Source organism: Leucoraja erinacea, chromosome 5 (genome assembly GCF_028641065.1).
Source record: "Leucoraja erinacea ecotype New England chromosome 5, Leri_hhj_1, whole genome shotgun sequence".
Lineage (NCBI taxonomy): Eukaryota > Metazoa > Chordata > Chondrichthyes > Rajiformes > Rajidae > Leucoraja > Leucoraja erinaceus.
This window is the reverse complement of record NC_073381.1, coordinates 59,667,493-59,691,672: the sequence shown is the minus strand read 5'-3', so window position 1 is coordinate 59,691,672 and position 24,180 is coordinate 59,667,493. Positions and strand designations below refer to the sequence as shown.

Sequence of the window (24,180 nt, the reverse complement as noted above, 5' to 3'; positions counted from 1 at the left end):
TGGGACATTTTGTTTGATGTGGAGGAGAAATGGAGGACATTTAAAGATGACATTTTAAGAGTACATAATCTTTATGTCCCTGTTCGGTTGAAAGGAAATAGTAAAAATTGGAAAGAGTCAAGGGAAATTGGACACTTGGTTCAGAAAAAGAGAGAGATCTACAATAATTATAGGCAGCATGGAGTAAATAAGGTGCTTGAGGAGTATAAAGAATGTAAAAAGAATCTTAAGAAATAAATTAGAAAAGCTAAAAGAAGATATGAGGTTGCTTTGGCGAGTAAAGTGAAAGTAAATCCAAAGGGTTTCTACAGCTATATTAATAGCAAAATGTTAACGAGGGATAAAATTGGTCCATTAGAGAGTCAGAGTGGACAGCTATCTGCAGAGCCAAAAGAGATGGGGGAGATATTGAACAATTTCTTTTCTTCGGTATTCACCAAGGAGAAGGATATTGAATTATGTGAGGTAAGGGAAACAAGTAGAGTAGCTATGGAAACTATGAGATTCAAAGAAGAGGAAGTACTGACACTTTTGAAAAATATAAAAGTGGATAAGTCTCCAGGTCCTGACAGGATAATCCCTAGGACATTGAGGGAAGTTAGTGTAGAAATAGCAGGGACTATGTCAGAAATATTTTAATTGTCATTAGAAACGGGAATAGTGCCGGAGGATTGGCGTACTGCGCATGTTGTTCCATTGTTTAAAAAGGGTTTTAAGAGTAAACCTAGCAATTATAGACCTGTAAGTTTGACGTCAGTGGTGGGCAAATTAATGGAAAGGATACTTAGAGATAATATATATAAGCACCTGGATAAACAGGGTCTGATTAGGAACAGTCAACATGGATTTGTGCCTGGAAGGTCATGTTTGACTAATCTTCTTGAAATTTTTGAAGAGGTTACTCGGGAAATTGATGAGGGTAAAGCAGTGGATGTTGTATATATGGACTTCAGTAAGGCCTTTGACAAGGTTCCTCACGGAAGGTTGGTTAAGAAGGTTCAATTGTTGGGTATTAATGGTGGAGTAGCAAGATGGTTTCAACAGTGGCTGAATGGGAGATGCCAGAGAGTAATGGTGGATGGCTGTTTGTCAGGTTGGAGGCCGGTGACTAGTGGGGTGCCACAGGGATCTGTGTTGGGTCCACTGTTGTTTGTCATGTACATCAATGATCTGGATGAGGGTGTGGTCAATTGGATTAGTAAGTATGCAGATGATACTAAGATAGGTGGAGTTGTGGATAATCAAGTAGATTTTCAAAGTGGGGAGGAGGAGTGGGTGGTGGGGGGGGGGGGGGGGGGGGGGGGGGGGGGGGGGGGGGTGGGGGGTGGGGGGGGGGGTGGGGCGGGGGTGGGGGGGGGGGTGGGGGGGGGGGTGGGGGGGGGGGGGTGGGGGGGGGGGGGGGGGGGGGGGGGGGGGTGGGGGGGGGGGGGGGGGGGGGGGGGGGGGGGTGGGGGGGTTGCTTCAGCGCTAGTATGGGTGTTGTGGGTCAAGTTGTCAAGCACAGTGAGTGCAGGACCAACAATCCATTTCAATCCATTTCATGTCAAGTCAATCCATTTCAAGTCAATTCAAGTCAAGCGCAGGACAGGTGGCGCCAGCCAACAGTACATACCATTTGCTTTAATTTCAGGTGAGGTCAAGCAAAGCAACGGCAAAGCAAAAGCAAAAGTACAGGGCAGGCAGGGCCAGCCAACAATACAATCCATGTTCAAGAAGGAACTGCAGATGCTGGAAAATCAAAGGTAGACAAAAATGCTGGAGAAACTCATCGGGTAAGGCAGCATCTACGGAGCAAAGGAAATAGGCAATGTTTCAGGCCGAAACCCTTCTTCAAACAATACAATCCATTTGCTTTCATTTCAGGTGAGCTTAAGCAAAGCAAAGTCAAAGCAAAAAGCAAATGCACAGGGCATGCCAAATAACTCATTTCATTTCATTAAGGGCCAACAAATTGTTTAATCCAAGCAGATTAAGGGTTAACAAATCATCATTCATTGCAAGCACATTGCTGGCTATCAAATCATTTATTGCAAGCACATTAAGGGTTAACAAATCATAGAAACACTGAAACATAGATAATAGGTGCAGGGGTAGGCCATTCGGCCCTTCGAGCCTGCACCACCATTCAATATGATCATGGCTGATCATCCAACTCAGTCTCCTGTACCTGCCCTCTCTCCATACCCTCTGATCTATTTAGCCACAAGGGCCACATCTAACTCCCTCTTAAATGTAGCCAATGAACTGGCCTCAACTACCTTCTGTGGCAGGGAGTTCCAGAGATTCACCACTCTCTGTGTGAAAAATGTTTTTCTCATCGCATTCCTAAAGGATTTCCCCTTTATCATCGGAACAATCTTCCTGCATCTAGCCTGTCCAACCCCTTAAGAATTTTGTAAGTTTCTATAAGATTCCCCCTCAATCTTCTAAATTCTAGCGAGTACAAGCCAAGTCTATCCAAGTCTTTCTTCATATGAAAGTCCTGCCATCCCAGGAATCAGTCTGGTGAACCTTCTCTATAAATCCAGGATTTTATAGACCTGTCCTCCCCGGAAGGGACGTTACCTTCAACATGGTGATTGACCAATGAGAGGCCCAATCAGCTGATCTCAAGATTTTTTAAACCCATATCACTTTTTTATTTTTCATCGATTCGAAAAATCCTCGGGGTTGCCTCAGCGGAGTGAGACTGGGAGTAAGAAGGCCAAAATTCATAGCAATATAGGGTAGCGTTTTTTTCCTAAAATCAATATACATCGCAGACAGGAAGTGGTCAAGATGAAGCTTTTAGTTATACAGATATAAAGTTCCAGCACAGGCCTCTGTGGAAGTCAACTTATATACACATATACTTACGATCTAGTCTCAGTTAATCCCATGCATCTGCATCATCTGGATCAGTTTACCACATGGGACTTTATCAAATTCCTTACTAAAATCCACGTGGACGATATCGAACACCCTACCTTCACCAATCAGCTTTGTTGCATTAGTAAGAAAGACCTGCCGCATACAATTCCATGCTAACTGCCCCCTAATTAGCCCATTCACTTCTAAATGGGAGGTAATTCTATTTTGCGGAAGGACATTCTTGTTATTGAGTATTGAGGGAGTGCTGCGTATGTTCACGCGGTTAATTCCCGGGATGGTGGGACTGTCAAATGATGAAAGAATGAAAGAATAAAACGATTAAGGTATTTGACATGCTAGAGGAAGGAAACATGTTCCCGATGTTGGGGGAGTCCAGAACCCGGGGCCACTGTTTAGGAATAAGGGGTAGACCATTTAGAACTGAGATGAGGAAAAACCATTGCACAGAGAGCTGTGAATTTATGGAATTCTCTGCCTCAGATGGCAGTGGAGGCCGATTCACTGAATGCATTCAAAAGCGAGTTAGATGGAACTCAGGGCTAATTGAATGAAGGGATATGGGGAGAAGGCAGGAACGGGGTACTGATTGTGGATGATCAGCCATGATCACATGGAATGGCGGTGCTGGCTCAAAGGGCCGAATGGCCTACTCCTCAACCTATTGACTATGCATCTATGTATCTATGAACAACTCTCTCCAATAGCTTCCCCACCACTGATGTGAGCCTCACCAGTCTAGAATTCCATGGATTCTCTCCTTTTCTTGAACAAATTCGTCATCACTTATAATGACTATTCTGATGAAACTGTTCATTATATTTCTGATCAAATTTATTTCAGATTATTCAAGAATGAATTGTTTAAGAACAAAAGCAGGCCATTCATCCCCTGAATTCTAAGTAATGGTATTGTATTTGTCACATGTACAGTGACATTTTTTTTTCAGTTCAGTACAGATATCACTATACATAAGCACTTAGATACATATTAGATAATCATCTCACATAGAGTGCAAATGTATAGCAGTAGTACACTGAGACAGTATACAGAGACGCCAGTTTGACGCCATTTCCAAATCCCAGCTTGATCTGACCGTGAAGTTCTGTTGAGCTGGTGGTGTTGCAGGGTCAGCCTGGCCAAGCGTAGCCGTGGTGTCCTCCACCGCTGCTCCACCGCTGTAGGCCATGTGCGGTCCACGTGCTCGGCCTCTTGGAGCGGCGCCCGGTACATCTGAGCCCCAGGCAGCTGCAGGGCCTCCAGCGGCCCAGTACATCATCGAGGCCGTGCACTGCCTCCCACAGCCGGTCTGCTTACCAGCTCTCCAGGTGGGTTTCCGTGGGTCCTTAATCTGCAGCGGGCGAGCCGGGCCTATAGCGTGGGTTCGCAGTCCATGCTGGGCATGTCCCCAGTGTGAAGTGGATGAGCTGGGCCTACCGGGCAGGTTCCTGTCTGCAATGTAGGTCCACCGCCACGGCGAGCAAGTCCGGATGGGTGAGTCCTTGTTCATTTATTTACGCAAATCATGGCTGGTCAACTCTATCCAAATAATTTGACTCCAATGTCTTAAAATCCATTACTAGCAAAAAAAATATTGATCAGAAAAATCTTAAATAAAGCAGCAGGGTGCAGATATTTGCAAAACGTTTCAATTTTTCTGCGTGAGAAATGATTCCTAACATTGTGATACAGGCCAGAAATTTAAATTGGTACTTGGATTGCTCGCTTTAGAATCCTTCACCAATGAGGAATGTTCTAGAAATGTTTTTTATTTGAATGCACATTCTTTATGGAAGTATAAAATTGATAATAAAAACTATTGAGTACCATTATCACACACAAACATTTAGTTGGTCATGATCACGAGTATGTTGCATGTGTCTTGTTAATTTGGAAGTTGGTTGATGGTGGTGCAGAGGGGTTGAATTGAGAGGAGAAATCGTAAATTTCTTCTGAGTGGAAAGAGGGAGAGCATACTTGGAAAATTGAACAAGCACACGGCAGAGTCCAGCCATCCATGCTAGAACAGAGCCCACAACGAGAAGCAGGAGAAGACAACTTGAAAGCAGTGGTATAATATAAACCAGTCATGATAGATCCATTTGAGACAAAGAAATTGGAAGGAATTAATGGAGTCCTTGCACAAAATAGGTTTTGTGTCTCAATTGTTATGGGAGTACCAGCCGTGAAATGGATTTTGGGCTCTCAACTGTCCCCTGTCTCCTGCGATGATGATGGCATAGTTGAGAAAGGGAAAAGAAAGGTCAGAGGAAGGGGAAGGAGCAGGCCAAGGTTTTACACAGAGACTGGTGTGTGTCTGGAACAGCTGCCAGAGGTGGTGGTAGAAACTGAGATGATAGTGACATTGAAGCGGCGTTTAGATAACCACATGATGTGCACGGAATATGGATCACATGCAGGCAGGTGTGATTGATTTAACTTGGCATCATGCTTACGGTGGGTCAAGGAACATATTCCTGTTCTATATTTTATGAAAGGAAGACAATATCTATCGTGTAAAAATGAGCACAGAGTGGAATTGTGTCAGGAAAGATGGTGAAACGTTCAGAACCATTGGGAGACCAGAGCGCAGCACCATAGCAATGACTGGTGTATTGGAGAAATGCTGCCAGTTTGGTGGTGGGGCTAAGAGGGGATAGGGAATAGGTTAGAGTGAGAAAGGGCAGAGGAATGATTAGGGTAGTTAAGTGGGCACTTTGTAATGATTGATCCAGTCTTTCCTCTTCTCTTATTTCAAATGTAATTTATCTTTTACTACTTGCATCTCCTTAACACTCACCTTTTACTGTCCTCTTTCAGTCAGCATTACGCTTATGTCATTGATCTCTTCAGATATCTTCTGAACAGACAATCCCTTTTCCCCGCAACACTGCTCTCTCTCCCCATCCCCGCACTCGCAACAAGGACAGAGTCCCCCTAGTCCTCACCTTTCACCCCACCAGCCGGCAAATACAACAAATCATCCTCCGCCATTTTCGCCACCTCCAACGTGACCCCACCACTCGCCACATCTTCCCATCTCCCCCCATGTCCGCCTTCTGCAAAGACCGCTCCCTCCGCAACTCCCTTATCAATTCTTCCCTTCCCTCCCATACCACCCCCTCCCCGGGCACTTTCTGTTGCAACCGTAAGAAATGCAATACCTGTCCCTTTACCTCCCCCCCTCGACTCCATTCATGGACCCAAGCAGTCGTTCCAGGTGTGACAAAGGTTCACCTGTATCTCCTCCAACCTCATCTACTGCATCCGCTGCTCTAGATGTCAGCTGATTTACATCGGTGAGACTAAGCGGAGGTTGGGCGATCGTTTCGCCGAACACCTCAGCTCAGTCCGCAAGAACCTACCAGAACTCCCAGTGGCTCAGCACTTCAACTCCCCCTCCCATTCCCAATCCGACCTCTCTGTCCTGGGTCTCCTCCATTGCCAGAGTGAGCAACACCGGAAATTGGAGGAACAGCACCTCATATTCCGCCTGGGTAGCTTGCGTCCGGGTGGCATGAACATTGAATTCTCCCAATTTTGCTAGCCCTTGCTGTCTCCTCCCCTTCCTTAACCCTCGAGCTGTCTCCTCCCATTCCCCCGCCCTCGGGCTCCTCCTCCTCCCTTTTTCCTTCCTTCTCCCCACCCCCCATTAGTCTGATGAAGGGTTTTGGCCCGAAACGTTACCTATTTCCTTCGCTCCATAGATGCTGCTGCACCCGCTGAGTTTCTCCAGCATTTTTTGTGTACATTCACTTTTCCTTCTCTCAGCCACATCGACATTTCACCAAAACTTGAAACTTGTTTTATTTCTGGCTTTTTGATTGTTGTAAAAAGGTCTCTGATTAAGCCTTAACTTTCATTTCTTTCTCTCTACAGCTAGTGCCTGATTTGCTGCTGTCCTCAATACTCCTTGTTTTTATTTCAGTTTATAGAAAAAAAGGAACTGGTGGTTTACACAAAAGGACGCAAAGTGCTGGAGTAACTCAACGGGGCGGACTGCATCTCTGGAGAACATAGATAGGTGACATTTTGGGTCCTGACCTGAAATGTCATCTATTCATGTTCTCCGCAGATGCTGCTTGACCCGTTGAGCTACTTCAGCAATTTGTGTCCTTTTTATTTCAGTTATTGGAGTTTTCATATCTCGGCCAGCAGAGGGCCTCAGTTGACTTTAGTTCTAGTGCAGGTTGCGAACAACAGTTTGCTTATTAATTCCTACCACTTTGAAAGTTTGCTTTCTTTGAAATTTATTCTATTTCATGCCTTTCCCTGGGGATGATCTGAGACAGAACACAACTGTTTGTATCCTTTTTTATTTTCGTGCAAAATATTATTTGAGGGAAATTTTATGTGATTGACATTTAAAAAATAAACATAGAAATTAGGCGCAGGAGTAGGCCATTCGGCCCTTCGAGCCTGCACCGCCATTCAATATGATCATGGCTGATCATCCAACTCAGTATCCTGTACCTGCCTCTCTCCATACCCCCTGATCCCCTTAGCCACAAGGGCCACATCTAACTCACTCTTAAATATAGCCAATGAACTGGCCTCAACTACCCTCTGTGGCAGAGAGTTCCAAAGATTCACCACTCTGATAAAAGACATGTCCCAACAATGTTTCTTTAAATTGCAAAGGATTTTGTTTTCCTTTTAGCATAATGTATTCATTATTTAACTGTGAATTGTTTTCTTTTGATCCTTCTTAATCCTTCTTAATAACTTCTGTTATTAAGTATATATTCTGACATTGTTGGCTTATTTTACTAGAATTCTGAACAAGAGTCTCGACCCGAAACGTCACCTATTCCTTCTATCCAGAGATGCTGCCTGTCCCGCTGAGTTACTCCAGCATTTTGTGTCCATGTTGTACATGTATATGTCTTGATTGTACTCATGCATGGTATGAGTTTATTGCATAGCACACAAAATAATGTTTCACTGTATCTCGGTACACTTGACAATAATAAACAAATACCAAAAGCGACATTTGTGAATAAACCAAAACGTGAAATCATAACTGCCAGAGGAAATGTTAAGAAACATAGAAATTAGGTGCAGGAGGAGGCCATTCGGCCCTTCGAGCTATGCCATCTGTTTGAAATTCATATTTGTTTGGTGCTGATACATAACATGTTACTCTGCCTGGTGAAAGCATTTTTCAATTCAGTCAAAATTGCAATTGACAAAAAAAACCTTGAAGATTTGCCTGCCTTCCTTAAAAGCTTGAAAGATCTGTTTAAAGCGTTGTGTTAAATTTCCCTGAACAGATTCATTTAAAATAGTAAAGAATAAAATGCTATTTCCATGCACCTACTATGATCTTTGGATATTCCAAACATTATAATAGCCAGACAAATACTTTGAAACATAGCTAATTTTGCATGTTAAAATCATTTTACAGAAGGAAATATGATACAAGAATAGCTCCTCCCAAAAGTGGGTAGTGTTACATCAGGATGTATTTAGCTGCGAGTACGAATGTATTTCATCTAAACTCCGAATCTACCTGTTGAGTTGTTAAACATGGTTTCCACACTTACAATACTCGTCTTTTCTTGTTGGCTCTCAGTTTTACATGCAATCAGACGCTGTGATAACTCTCATCAGCCTGTAGTAATCAGTGCTCCAGGAGACATCATCATTGGTGGGATCTTTGCGATCCATGGAAAAGTGGAGTTGGCAAACCGAACACAACCAGGAATATTAAACTGCTCAGAGTAAGTGTGCATTAATCTACATTAGTTTTCCCGTTAATTTTTATTATTGTATTTTTAAGAGGGGTAAGCTTCAATTATCTTAAAGATGTTTTAATGAAGCTAAGTAAGAAATGCATTTTAATGTTCTCTGTCAGAGCTTTACAATGCTCCAGAATGTTGAACAGCCAGTGAAGTATAGCCAGATTATCTTGACTTTTACAAATTAACCTGCAACCTCTCCCATCCCTGTACATATTGGGTTCATTGAGTAATAGTCATAATCATCAAGTCAAGTCAAGTCACTTTTATTTATATAGCACATTAAAAAACAACTCTCGTTGGCCAAAGTGCTTTACATTGGTGGAGGTACTAACGTTATACAACAGTGGTTCATAGAATAAATACAAACATCACTACATACATATAGCCCTCGCTCAGAGGACGTCAGGAAAGGCTTGGGAGTAGAGATGAGTTTTAAGTCTCGACTTAAAGGAGTCGATGGAGGGGGCAGTTCTGATGGGAAGAGGGATGCTGTTCCACTGTCTAAGAGCTACAACACCAAGGGCGTGGTCGCCCCTGAGCTTATGCTTAGACCGCAGGATGTTCAGTAACGCCAAGTTGGCCGATCTGAGGACTTGGAGATGGTGTGGTGGGTAAGCAGACTTTTGATGTAGGTGGGGGCAAGCCCATTAAGGGCTTTGCAGACGTAAAGGAGGATTCTGACATTTATTCGGAACTGCACAGGAAGCCAGTGGAGAGAGGCCAGGATCGGACTGAGCAACACAGAGAAAAGATGGCGGACTGCAGGAGTGAAGCGCCGTTGTGTATGGCAGCTCTCCCTGCAGTCCGCTCTTTCACCCTTTTTTATTTTTATTTTTTTGTCCAGTTTAAAAAACAAAATGTTAGTTGGAGGTCTTTTTATGTGAGGAGTGGGGGAGGGGAGGGGGAAAATTTTATTTCTTCGTCCCATACCTGGTCGGAGAGGCAGCTTCCCTCCGAGCTGTTTCTTCGCCCTTTCCTCGCGGCCTATCATTGGACTGGAGCGGCGTTTCCTGTCAGGACCGGCTGGGACTACAGCTTTGGCGGTGGCACAGCGCTGGGACACCATCACAGAGCGGGCGATGCCTTGCCGGGTCGCCGTGCGGTAAGCTTCGGAGAGCTGTGACCGCCGACCAACATCTGAGGAGCTGTGGCTGCAGAGTGTCCAACCACGGGCGGGCGGCGCTGGATTTAAAACACCGCAGAGCCTGGGATCTCTTGCCGAGATCGCCAGAGTTGGAGCTCTGGCCAGTGCGGCCTGTCGACTTTGGGTGCTGCAGTCTCCAGGGAGAGAGCGGCCGCTCCAGACATTTCCAAGCTGCCGAGGAGTGTTCACCCGACGCCGGAGTTCCAGCTTTCCGGCAAGAGGGCCTGAAAACATCGGACTGGTTGCGGAGGCCACAAATAGGCCCCAACCTCAGGTGATTCACAGAGGAGGAGGACTTAACTTTTTGATGCCTTTCCCCACAGTGGAAAATGTTGATTCTGTTGTGGGGGAACATTCATGTTGAATTCTATAATGTGATGTATCATTTTAATTATTTATGTGATATGTCATTTTAATTATTTATTTTTGTAAAGCACTTTGGTTTCAATGCAAGTTGATTTAAACGTGCTATATAAATAAAATCTACTACTTACTTACTTACTTGATGTAAACAAGTAATTCCTACCTTTGTATTTAAAGATTAAAAAAACTGTGTAACAATGACACAAGATGGAATATAAAAATTGTTAAACTTAACGATTCGTTCATAAAATGTGGAGAAAATATTTGACAAAATGCATTCATAATAAGGGTCAAATTGTTGTGTTTTATAATCTTCGTAGATTTCAAATTGGCGAATTCATCACAGCCCAGGTTATGGTGCACCGTATCAAGCAGATAAACAATTCTCCCATGCTGCGGGGCATCAAATTAGGATATGAAATTCATGACAGCTGCACTGATGTCGTCGGTGCAGTACAAGCCACCATGAAATTTCTTTCAAAATTTAATTCCTCGGAAAATAGCATTGGAGTTCACTGCAATTATACAAACTATGTACCTGCTGCAAAAGTGATTGTGGGGAGTTCATACTCAGAAATCTCAATTGTGATTGCAAGAATGTTGAACCTTTACCTCATCCCACAGGTATGCGTGTTTAGATTTTATTAAGTGTAAGTAGTGATTTTGTTTTTCACCTGTGAGTTATCGTAATTCATTTTTGAGATATGGTCATCGGGAGCAAGGGTGCCATTTAATTTCCTTCCCTTGCTATGCTTGAAAAGTGTTTGGCAAGTCGTTGTCAGCTATAGATGGACAAATTAAGGTCAGTGTTGGCACTGTGGTGCAGTGTTACAGTTGCTGCCCTAAAACACCAGAGACCTGGGTTCGATCCTGACTACAGGTGCTTATCTGTACAGAGTTTGTATGTTCTTCCCGTGACCTGCGTGGGTTTTTCCCGGGAGCTCCGTTTTCCTCTAACACTCCAAAGATGTACAGGTTTGTAGGTTTGGTAAAATGGTAAATTGTCCCAAGTGTGTGTAGGGCAGTGCTAGTGTGCGGGAATTGCCAATCAGCGCAGACTCGGTGGGCTGAAAGGCCTGTTACCACACTGTATCTCTAAACAAAACTAAACCAAACTTGAAAGGAGAATCATACTTCCATATATTTAACATTTACTGCAGAGACCATTCAATCTATTATACATATAGTGATTGGCTATGACTAGCCCAACCTAATCTCAGAATTTATTACCATTCTGTTTTCTGTCCATTAATAAAACTCCAATCTATGCCAGTATATTATCTTCAATACAATCTCTAGTGTGGTACATATCAAAGCCCCCTGAAAATTCCAATTAGACTGCATCATTTGGCGTGCTCTTGTCTATTCTGGTGGTAACCACTTCAAAAACACACAAAAAGACTTGTCAAGCATGATTTCACTTTCCTAAACCCATCCTAAACATTGATGGCACCAAAGTGGAGATGGTTGAAAGCTTTGTTCTCGAAATTTGTCCTGGACCTGCCATATCAAAGCAATGCTCAAGAAGGTTCTGATTCTTGATTCATCGGATCTGGGTAAAAGACTCTGTGGATGCATCCTGTCTATTCTCGTCATGATCTTATATACCTCTGTAAGATTACCCCTTAGCCTCTTGTGCACCAAGCTTGCCCAATCGCTCCCTATAGCTCAGGCTGGCAAGTTATGGTAACATCCTTGTAAATCTTTTCTGCACTCTTTCTATCTTGATGCTTTCCAGCTTTCTGTTACTATTTTATTTGAATAAATATTTTCACAATTTTAAAGGGTAGGAAGATTAGAAATTGGATATTGCCCAATGGGTGTGTGTGTGTGTGTGTGTGTGTGTGTGTGTGTGTGTGTGTGTGTGTGTGTGTGTGTGTGTGTGTGTGTGTGTGTGTGTGTGTGTGTGTGTGTGTGTGTGTGTGTGTGTGTGTGTGTGTGTGTGTGTGTATACTTGTGGGTATGTGTATATATACACATTTTTTCTTTCTCGTTTATGATATTGTTTACAGTGTACTTTGTTTACATATTCTGATGTGCTGCAGCAAGCAATGATTTCATTGTTCTATCTGGGACACATGACAGTAAAACACTCTTGACTCTCTTAAATAACTTCCTCATAATTTTGGACATAAAGTGCTGGAGTAACTCAGCAGATCAGGCAGCATCTCTGGAGAACATGGACGGGGACGTTTTGAGACAATTCATTTCATCTCGACCTGAAGTCCCCTGTCCATGTTTTCCTGAGATGCTGCCTGATCTGCTGAGTTACTCCAGCACTTTGTGTCCTTTTGTGTATTAACTGGCAATTGGAGGTCTTTGTTTTTATATGTTGACATCTTCACATTATTGGTATTTGCTTAAAAGAAGATGTGTTTGCGTTTATCACAATTTTCAAATATTTTTTTAAATCTATTAACATTGCTCTCTCCTTGACTCTCGACAGATAAGTTACGGGGCATCAGCAGAAATACTCAGTGACAAAACAAAGTTTGGATCATTTTTCCGGGTTATCCCTAGTGACAAGCATCAAACAATGGCCATTGCCCAATTGATTGTACATTTCAAATGGAACTGGGTTGGAGTCATTGCAACTGAAGATGATTACGGGCAGTCAGCACTTAACAGTTTTATCCTGCATGCACAGAAGCAGAGTATATGTGTTGATTTTCGTTTTTTGATCCCTACTGCGAGTGGTGAAGATCAGAAAGTTAAGCTGAGAGAAATTGCAACAAAAATTCAGAATTCAACTGCACTAGTTATGGTCACATTTATTAGGTCATCTGATATCAGCAAACTGTTCGAATTATTGATCGCTAGACAAGTAACTAAAACCTGGATTGCCAGTGATACCTGGTCCGATTCCAGCACGGTTGCCAACATGACGCAGATCGAAAAAGTAGGAACTATTTTGGGCATTACATTCAAAAGTGGAAAAATTCCAAATTTTGTTGACTATTTGGAACAGTTGCAGACACATCCCAGCAATGACGACGATTTTACTAAAGAATTTTTAAGGATTGCAAGTAGTAACCCAAGTTCCCATGAAATTTCAAATGAAATTGAAAAGGCCGATAACTCGTTTAACTATGGTGTATACTTAACAATCAATGCAATTGTTTATGCCCTTAAGAGAATGCTCAAATGTGATCAAGGAAAGTGCAATCGAAGTTTTGATTTTCCACCATGGCAGGTAAAAATATCAAGGTTCTTTTTGTATTAGCCAGGCATCTCTAAAACATTAATGCACTACTGCACTTCCTTGCCACCAGACCTTCACCTTCCAGCGTTATTTTTCCAGCACTTTCATAACAGGGATTACTCTTCCATATTTCACTTCATTAAGACGTTTGCTGCTTCATTACTATTAGGACATAGAACATAGCACAGGAAGAGGCCCTTCGGCCCACAATGTCTATACCAAACATGATGCCAGGTCCGTTTCTAAAATATTTATTTTTCCACGCCTTCAAATTTCTTTCCTCAAATAATCCTACCACTAAAGTCCACTACATGTTTGTATTTTATTTTCACAATCTACTTGACTCATAGAATCAGAGAAAATCCATAATTCTAGGTCCATTCAGCCCATCCTGTCTGTGCCAGTCATAATAGAACTACCCAGCCTATCTCCCACCCTCCAGCACCATATCCATGCTCTTGCAGTTCAGAGGGGTGTCCAGTACAGAAAATGAAGCTAACCAAAATTGGGGATTTACAACTGGGGTACCTGTAAAGGCTTTTGAAGCTTCCCATCTTCTTCTTCCTGGAAAGAAGTGAAGTTCTAGCCTTCTTTGCAAAAACTTAAAACCATGAAAAGATTTATAATGCCTGCCTAAAAAATGTATATTTTTGTCACCACAAGCATGAGTAAACTCCTTCCTGGGAACCCCTGCTTTCCAAAGTTACCGGCATTCCTGAGCTGCTACTTTGGAAGAATTGGAACATAGATCCCACGGAAGTTCCTCTCCAGAAACTGAAATATTAACGGAAGTAAGGAACAACTAAACCAAATAGAACTCTTCCTGCTTAATATAAATTCTATCCATTGTTGAAAAAAATCCATTACTCAGCCCAAGACCCACTTTAGCTTGTGCAATTTGAATTTACAAGAACCTGAATATAATGTTTATACTCTGTATTCAACATTTCTATATCAAGTTCAAATAATTGACGATTGCTTCGTTTACAGATGCTTGATGAATTGAAAAATGTCAAGTTTATGACTCAAAATGGACAATTTCAGTTTGACAGTTCAGGAGATTACTCAAGTGGCTATGACATCATGTACTGGAAATGGATGAACGGTTCTATACAATTTGTAAAAGTTGGCGACTACAATGTGACAACAAAGTTGATTAATATCAATGCTGATTTCAACCAAATTGCCAAGGTATTTGCCTAAATTGATGCCTTTTCTCTGCAGAAATATCTATTGTGAAATAATGTGGATTAGAATTGTATTTCTGTATTGTATAAAGCTTATTAATGGTTTTAAGCTTTCATTAATTTGCAAATTCACATTCAGGTGAAAACTTAAGAAGATTGTTGAGTTGTGAAGGGCTCAAAATATTTTAAGCACTTTACAAAAAGTTATATATTTACTATATTTTAACAGTACATTAAAAAGCTATCATTTGGAATTAAAATGTTTGTTATGAGTTCTTAATGGCCCTGTCCCACTGTACGAGTTCATTCAAGATTTCTCCCGAGTTTGTCCTGATTCGAACTTGGAGATTTATGGTAATGGCCTCTCGTAGGTACTCGGGGCTCTCGAGGACATTTTTCAACATGTTGAAAAATCTTCATGAGTCGTCCCGAGCTCACCGCGTTTCCCGAGTACCTTCCGTTAGCGTTACGAGCCACTAATAGACGTCCCGAGTTCCAAAGTACCCGCTACGTACATTCCACGAGTTTGATTTTTTTTTAAACTTGGGAGAGCTCTTGAATGAGCTCGTACAGTGGGACAGGGCCATAAGGATGACAGGCATAATTTAAATTATTAAATATTGTAATAACAAGGAGAAAAATATAGCTAAAACAACAGGCAAGGATATTTCTAAAAATCCAAGCACAATTGTATAATCAGATTGCATTAAGTGATAGATAATGTCAGTTTCCAATTTAATTAAACCAAGCAAATAAACATATTAACTATCAAGATAACCTGATTCAAACACTTGGTATGCTCTAATGTTTTAACTATTGATATCCTGGTATATTGAATGACTTGAATGAAATGAAACCAAAACGTTGTGTAAGAAATCCATTAAAAAACTTTAATGGTGTCCTGGGTTGCTGCTCCCTTTCCACTCTCTTCATAAGTTCCAGCTGATGCAACTTCCAAATTATTTGTCAATGTCTTTAAGATCTCTCCAACTGATTTTAAGGACATGAAGCACTGAAGTGATCCATTGGGTCAGGCAGCAATTCTGGAGATGTTGCTTGACCAGCAGAGTTATACTCCAGCACTTTGTGACCTTTTTGTAAACCAGCATCCGCAGTTCCTTGTATCTACATTTTATGAACTAATTGTAATTCTGATGGATTATGTTCCTCAGGAACAATTTAATAATCTTAATGCTGTTTTTTCAGGAATAGGTAATATATAATGTTTCATCAGTTGGACATTCGGTTGTGGAATAGCCAACTCTGCAGACCTGTTTAAATCTTGCCCATAATTACTTGATTGGTAAAGCAAATAAGCTTGAATTATATTTATGAATGTGACTGAAATCCAGTTTGAGCAATTTCCTCTGAAAATGTTTGCAGAAACTAACCGCCATTCTCCCATATTTTCTCATTTTTTAATATTTTCACTGTTCTTCTCTACTGTTCCGAAAGATGTCTGAAGGCAATAGCTTGCAAGGAGCACTGTTACTGGCTAATCTCTAGTTACTCAGGCATTTTCACTTTTTGACTCTCATAGGTTGGACTTTATCGTTGCTCAAGAACCTGTAAACCTGGAGAGAGAAAGACCATTATACCTGAAAACAATTGTTGTTACAGTTGCAGTGTCTGCACTTCGGGAACTTACTCAAAAGAAAATGGTAGGTATCAGGATGGTATGAAGAAAATCCAACATAATTTATTAAAGTCATAAAGTTATATGCAAACCATGGACTGGATACATCTTTGGACATTCAGGTTGAAAGGTTGCAAATTATATTTAGAACCCGGAGCCTTTTAACAAGCTGCTTTATAATTGTCTCCAAATAGTTATAAACCAGGAACAAAATTATTTTTATTGAATCTGAGGTCCAACGTTGAAAGTAGTCTTGAAAGCTGTTAAATATATTTCCTTCTTTCGCAGCATGCATACTTTAGGGTCTCACTTTTCCAGCGAGCAAAAGGTTTCTATGTTTTAATCGGTTTCAATGGTTGTGGATTTAGAAAAGGGTGCAGAATCCGGTGAAAGATTGGGGATGGAAATTTATAAGGTGGTCTCTGAGATAATGTAAATTCAATTTTGAAATGGACTTAGGACGAATTAAGGTTGTTGCCTCCAAGTAATCAGTTCTGACATGGTTATCATTTGCCATTCTTGCTGTAAATTATAAAATAATTTCTGAAAATTACAGCACAGATGTTCTCTGAACACAGTTGTTTGTTACATTGCTGAGCAGTCCACAGTGAAGAGTTTGAAAACTCAATAACTTAGAGTGGTTTTAATAAGATGCCGAGAGTAATATTGCTGAAATTGTTATGATTAATTGAGTTACTTTAGGAATTTATCGTACTACAAAATCTATTTCTGGCACCAAGAATGTCACTTTAGAATTAGTGTAAGATGAAAGGTTGAAAACAATTTCAAAAACCTTTGAAATATTTTAATCTTTATTCCTCCTTCATATCACTTGATAGCATTTGATGACTGCCTTTTATTAATTGCTAGCTAGTATAAATATTTAATAGACCCATCTCCCAGTAGTTCTGTTTTATAGATATGAAATTGAGGTCATGATGTGTGGAAATTACAGAAAAATATGTGTTTGAAGTATAATAGAAAATGCAAGGCAATATTCTCTTTGGTGGTGAATATAAACTAGAAATTGTTCAATTGGTTGAGGATGTTTTGTTCTGTTTTAGTATCTTACTTTGTGCTGGCTAATTACTAAGAGCAAAGAGCAATGGGGAGGTTAATAGCAGTAGAATCCATGCCTCTGACACATACCAATAACGGAAAAGTGATCAGTGGCATTGGATCAATACCTCAGAATTATGTGGACTAAAGGGTAACTTTGCCTGATGTATTATCCTGAAGAACAGGGTCAAAAAGCAACAGCATTATACGATTTACCCCTGTTCAAAACTTCTTTTACCAGCCTCTTCCTACTACAGTGCAGAACCGATGATCGTAAGCTGCAAATTGCTTCTGTGTCTATGTTTAGTTGTTAGTAGTTTTATAATTTTTTGCTCCCTGTGTTGAAGCCATGCCTGAAAGGAGTCAAGTGTTTTATTATTTAGCCAAATTCCAAATATGCACTGACAGTGAATGAGACTTCATGCTGGTAGCCAAGCACGTGAAATTACATTTAATATGTCAAATCATGCAGTTTCACAAATTCAGTGCACTGTCTCCATGATATTTATTTCTTGCTACAGATTCGACCGAATGCAAGAAGTGCTCAGAAAACTATTGGTCCAATACAGGAAGTTCAACTTGCCAAAAAGCTACTGTGGATTTTCTGCAATGGGGAGATCCCCTTTCTATTGTGCTAATCATATTTGCCATTTTAGGAACACTTATTGTGTGTGTGGTAAGCATATTGATTACAAAACATCTGACCACACCTGCTGTGAAAGCTGCTGGAGGTTGGATGTGCTACATAATGCTGTTATCACTGGTAGTTGGTTTGGTCAGTTCTATATTGTTTATTGGAGAGCCATCTAATCTAATTTGTATAATTCGACAACCACTTTTTGGCATCAGCTTTACGCTTTGTGTTTCTTGCATTTTGATTAAATCCTTTAGGGTCATCTTGGCTTTTAGTTTTAATCCAACTGTCCATAAAAATCTCAAGCTTTTTTATAAGCCAGTTCCCATTATAGTTATTACCACAGGAGTTCAAGTGGTGATTTGTACAGTGTGGTTATCTTTGAATCCTCCAAAAAGTATGGAACGGAGAGCCAATCCCCAAATGATATTGAAGCAATGTGATGAAGGGTCCCTTGAAGCATTTGGAATAATGTTGGGATACATTGCTTTACTAGCTTTTATCTGCTTCATTCTTGCTTACAGAGGAAGAAAGGCCCCCAAAATGTATAACGAGGCAAGATTTATCACATTTAGCATGCTTGTTTACGTAATTGTGTGGATTTCTTTTGGAATTGTACATGCTCAAGTGCTAAAGAACAAATATTCCTCAATAATTGAATCAATTGCAATTTTAGCATCAATCTATAGTATTTTATGTTGCCATTTCATTCCAACCTGCTATGTAGTTTACTTCAAGAAAGAAAGTAACGTTGAGTCAAATTATCTGACCCATGCCAGGGAACATTTCAAACAGAAAGGACAGTTTGTGTGTCCAGTTGTAAAAATACAAAGGAATTCTCGAGTTTCTATTGAAGAACAGCTTTACCCCGTGACAGTAGTGAGCGCCGGCCCTGAAAATGAATGCTCCAATAATCAGCAAACTGAACACACAAACCAGAACAAATGTTTCAAGAATCATAGAGTTGCATCAATCTGCTTGAGAAAAAGACATAGAAGTTGTTAATTGCTTCTAGCCTACATATGAAATCTCAAGGAAAAATACTGGATACATTATTTTCATATTAACTGCATTGTTACAATTAGTTTAGACAATAGAAAAGCACAGATCCATGTTTCATCCATTGAAATATTAGCAGGTGAATGCTAAAATCCATATAGCAACTATTTTAAAGTCACCATTAACCAACTTGAACTGTACACTTGTACCCCACTTAGCACTACCCTACAGAGCACTGTTTCATTACAATATCAGTCAAAAAACGCAGGTACAAACCCAAAGAATTTTCAAAGAGACGTCCACTGAGACCACAAGCTGTTATATCGGGTATCTGCCATGTATGCTGCCTTCCTCACTGCGGTGTTGGGAACCAGGCATTAACCCTTGTCCTCCACTGACATCAGTGCAGCTAAATGTCGCCTATAGCCCGGTGTGGACAGGCTGTCTGTGAGAGCTGGCTTTGGGAACAATGGTTCATAAATTCATAAGTTCTAGGTGCGGAATTAAGCTATTCAAATCTATTCCGCCATTCAATCCAATAACCCCTGACACTGTAACTAATCAAGAATCTATCTATCTCTGCCTTAAAAATATCCATTAACTTGGCAAAGAATTCCACAGATTCACCACCAGAAAGGTGCAGCCACTCAGCACTCAACGTTGAGGCTCATGGCTGCACCCTGGCACACTGTGTGTGAATCTCGTTAGACCTCATTTGGACTACGCAGTTTCAGCACGGGACCCATACACAAATAAAATCATTTCTTCCATCGAACGTGTCCAAAGACAGGCAGCTCGATTTGTTACTAACACTATGAGAGAGAAACGAATGTTACCAAACATCTGAATTCACTGGGGTGGAACCCTCTCCAAGACAGACGTGAAGCTCACCGTTTGACCTGCTTTTACAAAATGTTAAATGGTCAGCTCGACATGGATTACAAGACCTACACCAAACCCAAACCAATTAGGAGCAGACGAGGGCATTCAATCCAATTTGTGATACCAGCTACCAAGACAGATGTGTACAGCAATTCGTTCTTCCCCCGCACAATTAAAGCATGGAATAATCTCCACCCTACCATAGTTACCCAACCAGATGCAACTAAATTTAAGGTTGCTCTTTCTTCCCAAAAACCCTTTCTGGCTTAAGTCCTCCCTCCACCACCTCCAGTTTAAATTTCATTTGGAATATTTTGGAGGACCAAGAAACCAAGAACCAAGTTCATTTCCAGGGACAGGCAGCACCTAATCTAAGCGTTGACAGGATGGGAAGATGTTCCAGTTACTCGGGATCTCTCAGGTCTGGTGTAAGCTGGTGTCTCTCCCCACCCTAGCTCTCACCAGCTGAGAAGCCGCCATTTTAAGGTAAAGGGGAAAAGATTTAATAAGAATCTGAGGGGTAACTTTTTCACACAAAGGTGATGGAATAAGCTGCCTGAGGAGGTCGTTTTAGCAGGAACTATCCCAACATTTAAGAAGCAGTTAGACAGGTACATGGATAGGACAGATTTAGAGGGATATGGACCAAATGCTGGCAGGTGGGACCAGTGTAGCCGGGACATGTTGGCCGGTGGGGGCAAGTTGGGCTGAAGGGCCTGTTTCCACACTGCATCACTCTATATCACATTCAATAGGTTGTGATGGGAGGGACGGTAAGGTCCAGGTGGCATGTCAACACGTAGAGAGGAAACACTGCCAGCCCGCAGAAGTGGCCCACACTCACAATGCCTGACCAACCTAACGGCAGCCCTCGCCGGTACCCTCTCCACACTGACACATGAGGCAATTAATTGCTGGATTCATCCAGGTTTCCCAGCACCAGGGTGTTGCAATGGTCTCTGCCTTACAGCACCAGAGTCCCGGGTTCGATCCTGACTAAGGATGCTGTCTATACGTAGTTTGCATGTTCTCTCTGTGAACTGTGTGGGTTTTCCCCAGGAGCTTCGGTTTCCCCCCAAAACTTCAAAGACGCACAGGTTTGTAGGCTAATCGGCTTGGTATAATTGTAAATTGTCCCGAGTGTGTGTAGGATAGTCGTTGTGGACATCGTGGACTCGGTTGGCCGAAGGGCCTGTTTCCGGGCTGTATCTCTATATCTAAATCTAAATCTAAATCACCAGATTGTTGGGCAGAAAAACATCCAGAGGGCAAGAGTGCATACCGGGTTCCACACAAAGCAGCACCACCAGTAACACATCTCTCTATTCATAATAGTATTCCAACTAGGAGTGAGGCCACAGGCAAACCGCACCTCATATTTATTTTGCATGGGTGGCTCACAACCCAATGGTATGAACATTGAATTCTCTCATTTTAAGTAAATTCCACTCATACTCCTCTCCTCTGCCCCCTCCCTCCCTGCCTGCCCCCTTCTACATCACCCATCTTTTTTGCTCCAGAGATCCTGCCTGAGCTGCTGAGTTACTACAGCACTTTGTGTCTACGTATCTTCCTTTAGCACTGACTGTTAGTTTTCCTGAGAACACACTGTGTATGATAAGTGAGGTACCAGAGATAGCCTGATTTGAATCGAGGCTGCTGCAGGAATCACTGCTTGACAGGTGCAGGGATTTGCAATGTTGTACAATGGATGAGAACAAGCACTTAATGGTATATCCCTAAATTGTCCATTTGGGGTATAGTTTGTTGAAGTGGTGCACTGTCGGGCAGCACAGTAGTGCAGTGGTAGAGTTGCTGACTTACAATGCCAGTGACCTGGGTTCAATCCTGACTGTGGGTGATGTCTGTACGGAGTTTGGACATTTTCCCTGTGACCACGTGGATTTTCTCCGGGTGCTCGGGTTTCCTCCCACATTCCAAAGGCATTCAGGTTTGTGGGTTGATTGGCTTCTGTAAATTGTCCCGAGTGTGTAGGATAGAAGTAGTGTACGGGCGATGGCTGGAGGGCACGGATTCAGTGGGCTTAAGGGCCTGTTTCCAAGCTGTATCTCTAAACTAGACAACTAAACTAAAGATGCTCTTGATGTATTCAATTGTTCCTTTAAATAAGATTTTCCTGCGCTCATCCTATCCTCACAGGCTTAGCACTGTAGGATCAGCATTACCCCTGGGATGGAAAGTTGTGGGCTTTTAGAATCCTTGAGTTTTTATCAATCAGCCAATTAATTTTTTTAACTATATTGTTATAGAGGTTTCTTTCAACTGTGTATACTGAGAGAAATATGTGTCAAACACTGAGCGAATATATTAATGTTCTTTAATAATCTGTTTTTACGACTTAGGTTTACTTTGTTCACCAATATTTGAAAAAGTCGACATTTTGCATTCTTATGTTAGAACTAAAAATAAATTATAGTTTGTAGAGTAATTTTTCAATTTGTTGATAATAAATGCTTCTAATTTACGAACGAGGGTAAATTATGAGCAATTAGTAACCTATTTTACATGTAATACTTCTTAACCATGTACAGAAATGATCAAAGGTAGACAAAAATGCTGGAAAAACTCAGCGGATGATGCAGCATCTATGGAGTGAAGGAAATAGGCATCATTTCGGGTCGAAACCCTTCTTCGACGCCCGTTGAGTTTCTCCAACATTTTTGTCTATCTTCGAATTTCCCACATCTGCAGTTCCTTCTTCAACAGAAATGATCAATTCTGCTTTGTATCTCCAATGCAATTGCACATTTGTACTGTTCACTTAATTTATGTATGTCAGCTACAACATTTAGGAATAAAACATTCTGAATTCTTGAAGAAATGCATAGTGAAATTAAATGTGACAGTCCATTTACAAACAATTTTCCACTGTTTGAGCTGAATCCAGCTGTGACTGACAGAAACTACAAGTCAATTGAATAGTCCAGCTGCATGTTGAGGCAACATTTTGTATGGACAGTTGTCCTCTTCCAACTTAAAGCAGTTAAAGAGCTGTATTAAAACTTAGAAGGATTCAGCCACTGAAAGACTGCATGTGTAGTCAAATCTTACTGCAGCTTTTCAATCAGTTATTTTTATGGACAACATTAACATCATATAATAAATAAGAACAATTAAATCATATTTAATAAAGATAGATGGGATATTCACGACTTGATATTAACATAGAAACACATGTGATGTAATCCAGTGCTAACATTCAACAGTATGTTAGAATGTGTAGGAAGGTACTGCAGATGCTGGTTTACACCAAAGATCGCGCCCAGAAGCTGATAAACTTTGTTGAATGATTTTGTAATTTAATAAATGGTATAAATTCTGTGGAATTCTGTGGTAATTTTTCAATTTGTTGATAATAAACAATTTTAGATTTGTAAAGTTTGTAATTTTTGAAAGTAATTTAGCTGAAAAATATGCACATGCCCATTTATAGTTACACGCAAAGCTTAACCCCATAAATGAAATGCGATTTCAGAATGATGCAGTAACTTACATTATTTAGTAGCTTTAATGGAGAGAAACATTCACAAAATACTGCACAAAAACATACACTTGGAAATAACACTAAATCATAATTAGCGAAGACAGGTAACAATTTGTTACCTGTCTTTGAAATCAGTCATCAGTTTGAACAAACTTTGAAATCAGTCATTGTTTGAACAAACTAAAACAGAGCCTAAACAAAGAAATTAAGTTTGTAAAACATGAACTACAATCATTAGGACCTAGCTGATTTCTGGTTAGTCTTGTGTTCTTGAAAGAGAAAGAAAAGACAAGTGTCTGATCATTGATTTTATAGGTAGATGGACGATTGCAGAAGGAATAATTGTATTACCTGCATGTCAGTATATGTGGGTCAGTATCAGCAAGATCCTTCAACTTTCAATTTGCCCCATTTATGTTAGGAAATGCTGACTGAGGAATTCCAACAACTTTACCCTCATTCGGTACTGATAAGCTTGAACACAGAAGGCCTATAATTTATTGACAGCCAATGAAATTTGGTATTGGAAAGATTTTTTTAAATGCAACCTCTTTTATCAATGCACAGAATAAGGTTCCGAAACATAAATAAACTTTAACCATCATTTTGCTGTGTTTTATTATGAACTTTAACCACACCACATGAAATTGAATGAATTAACTTACAGTAAATAAAATAAAAAACTAATCTGATTGAACAAAAAGTAACAGTTAGAATGACAATTAATGCCAGGTTGTTCTATGGACACAATGGTTCACAGTTAATACGTAGTATTTTTTACTAAATTTGACCCATAACAATGAAAACAGGAATGTACAGATTATGGGAAGAAATTTTATGAGGTATGACTCTTACCAATGGAATGTTTACCCTTAATAAGAACATACGATATCAAGAAATAGGAGCAAGAGTATACTAATTGGTCCCCAGTGCCAGCTCCGCTATTCAATATACGGT

The 24,180-nt window shown here is 40.8% G+C and overlaps 1 protein-coding gene across 1 annotated transcript; it reads left to right on the top strand.

Annotated features, from left to right (window-relative positions):
• The first annotated feature begins 7,671 nt into the window (after nucleotides 1-7,671).
• LOC129697306 (G-protein coupled receptor family C group 6 member A-like) lies at nucleotides 7,672-23,977 on the top strand. The gene is made up of 6 exons (XM_055635745.1): nucleotides 7,672-8,591; nucleotides 10,440-10,743; nucleotides 12,566-13,312; nucleotides 14,312-14,512; nucleotides 16,049-16,169; nucleotides 17,725-23,977. Exons 1-6 carry the CDS (start codon nucleotides 8,398-8,400, stop codon nucleotides 18,840-18,842), a joined length of 2,685 nt encoding a protein of 894 aa, XP_055491720.1. The 5' UTR covers nucleotides 7,672-8,397; the 3' UTR covers nucleotides 18,843-23,977.
• Nucleotides 23,978-24,180: the final 203 nt, after the last annotated feature.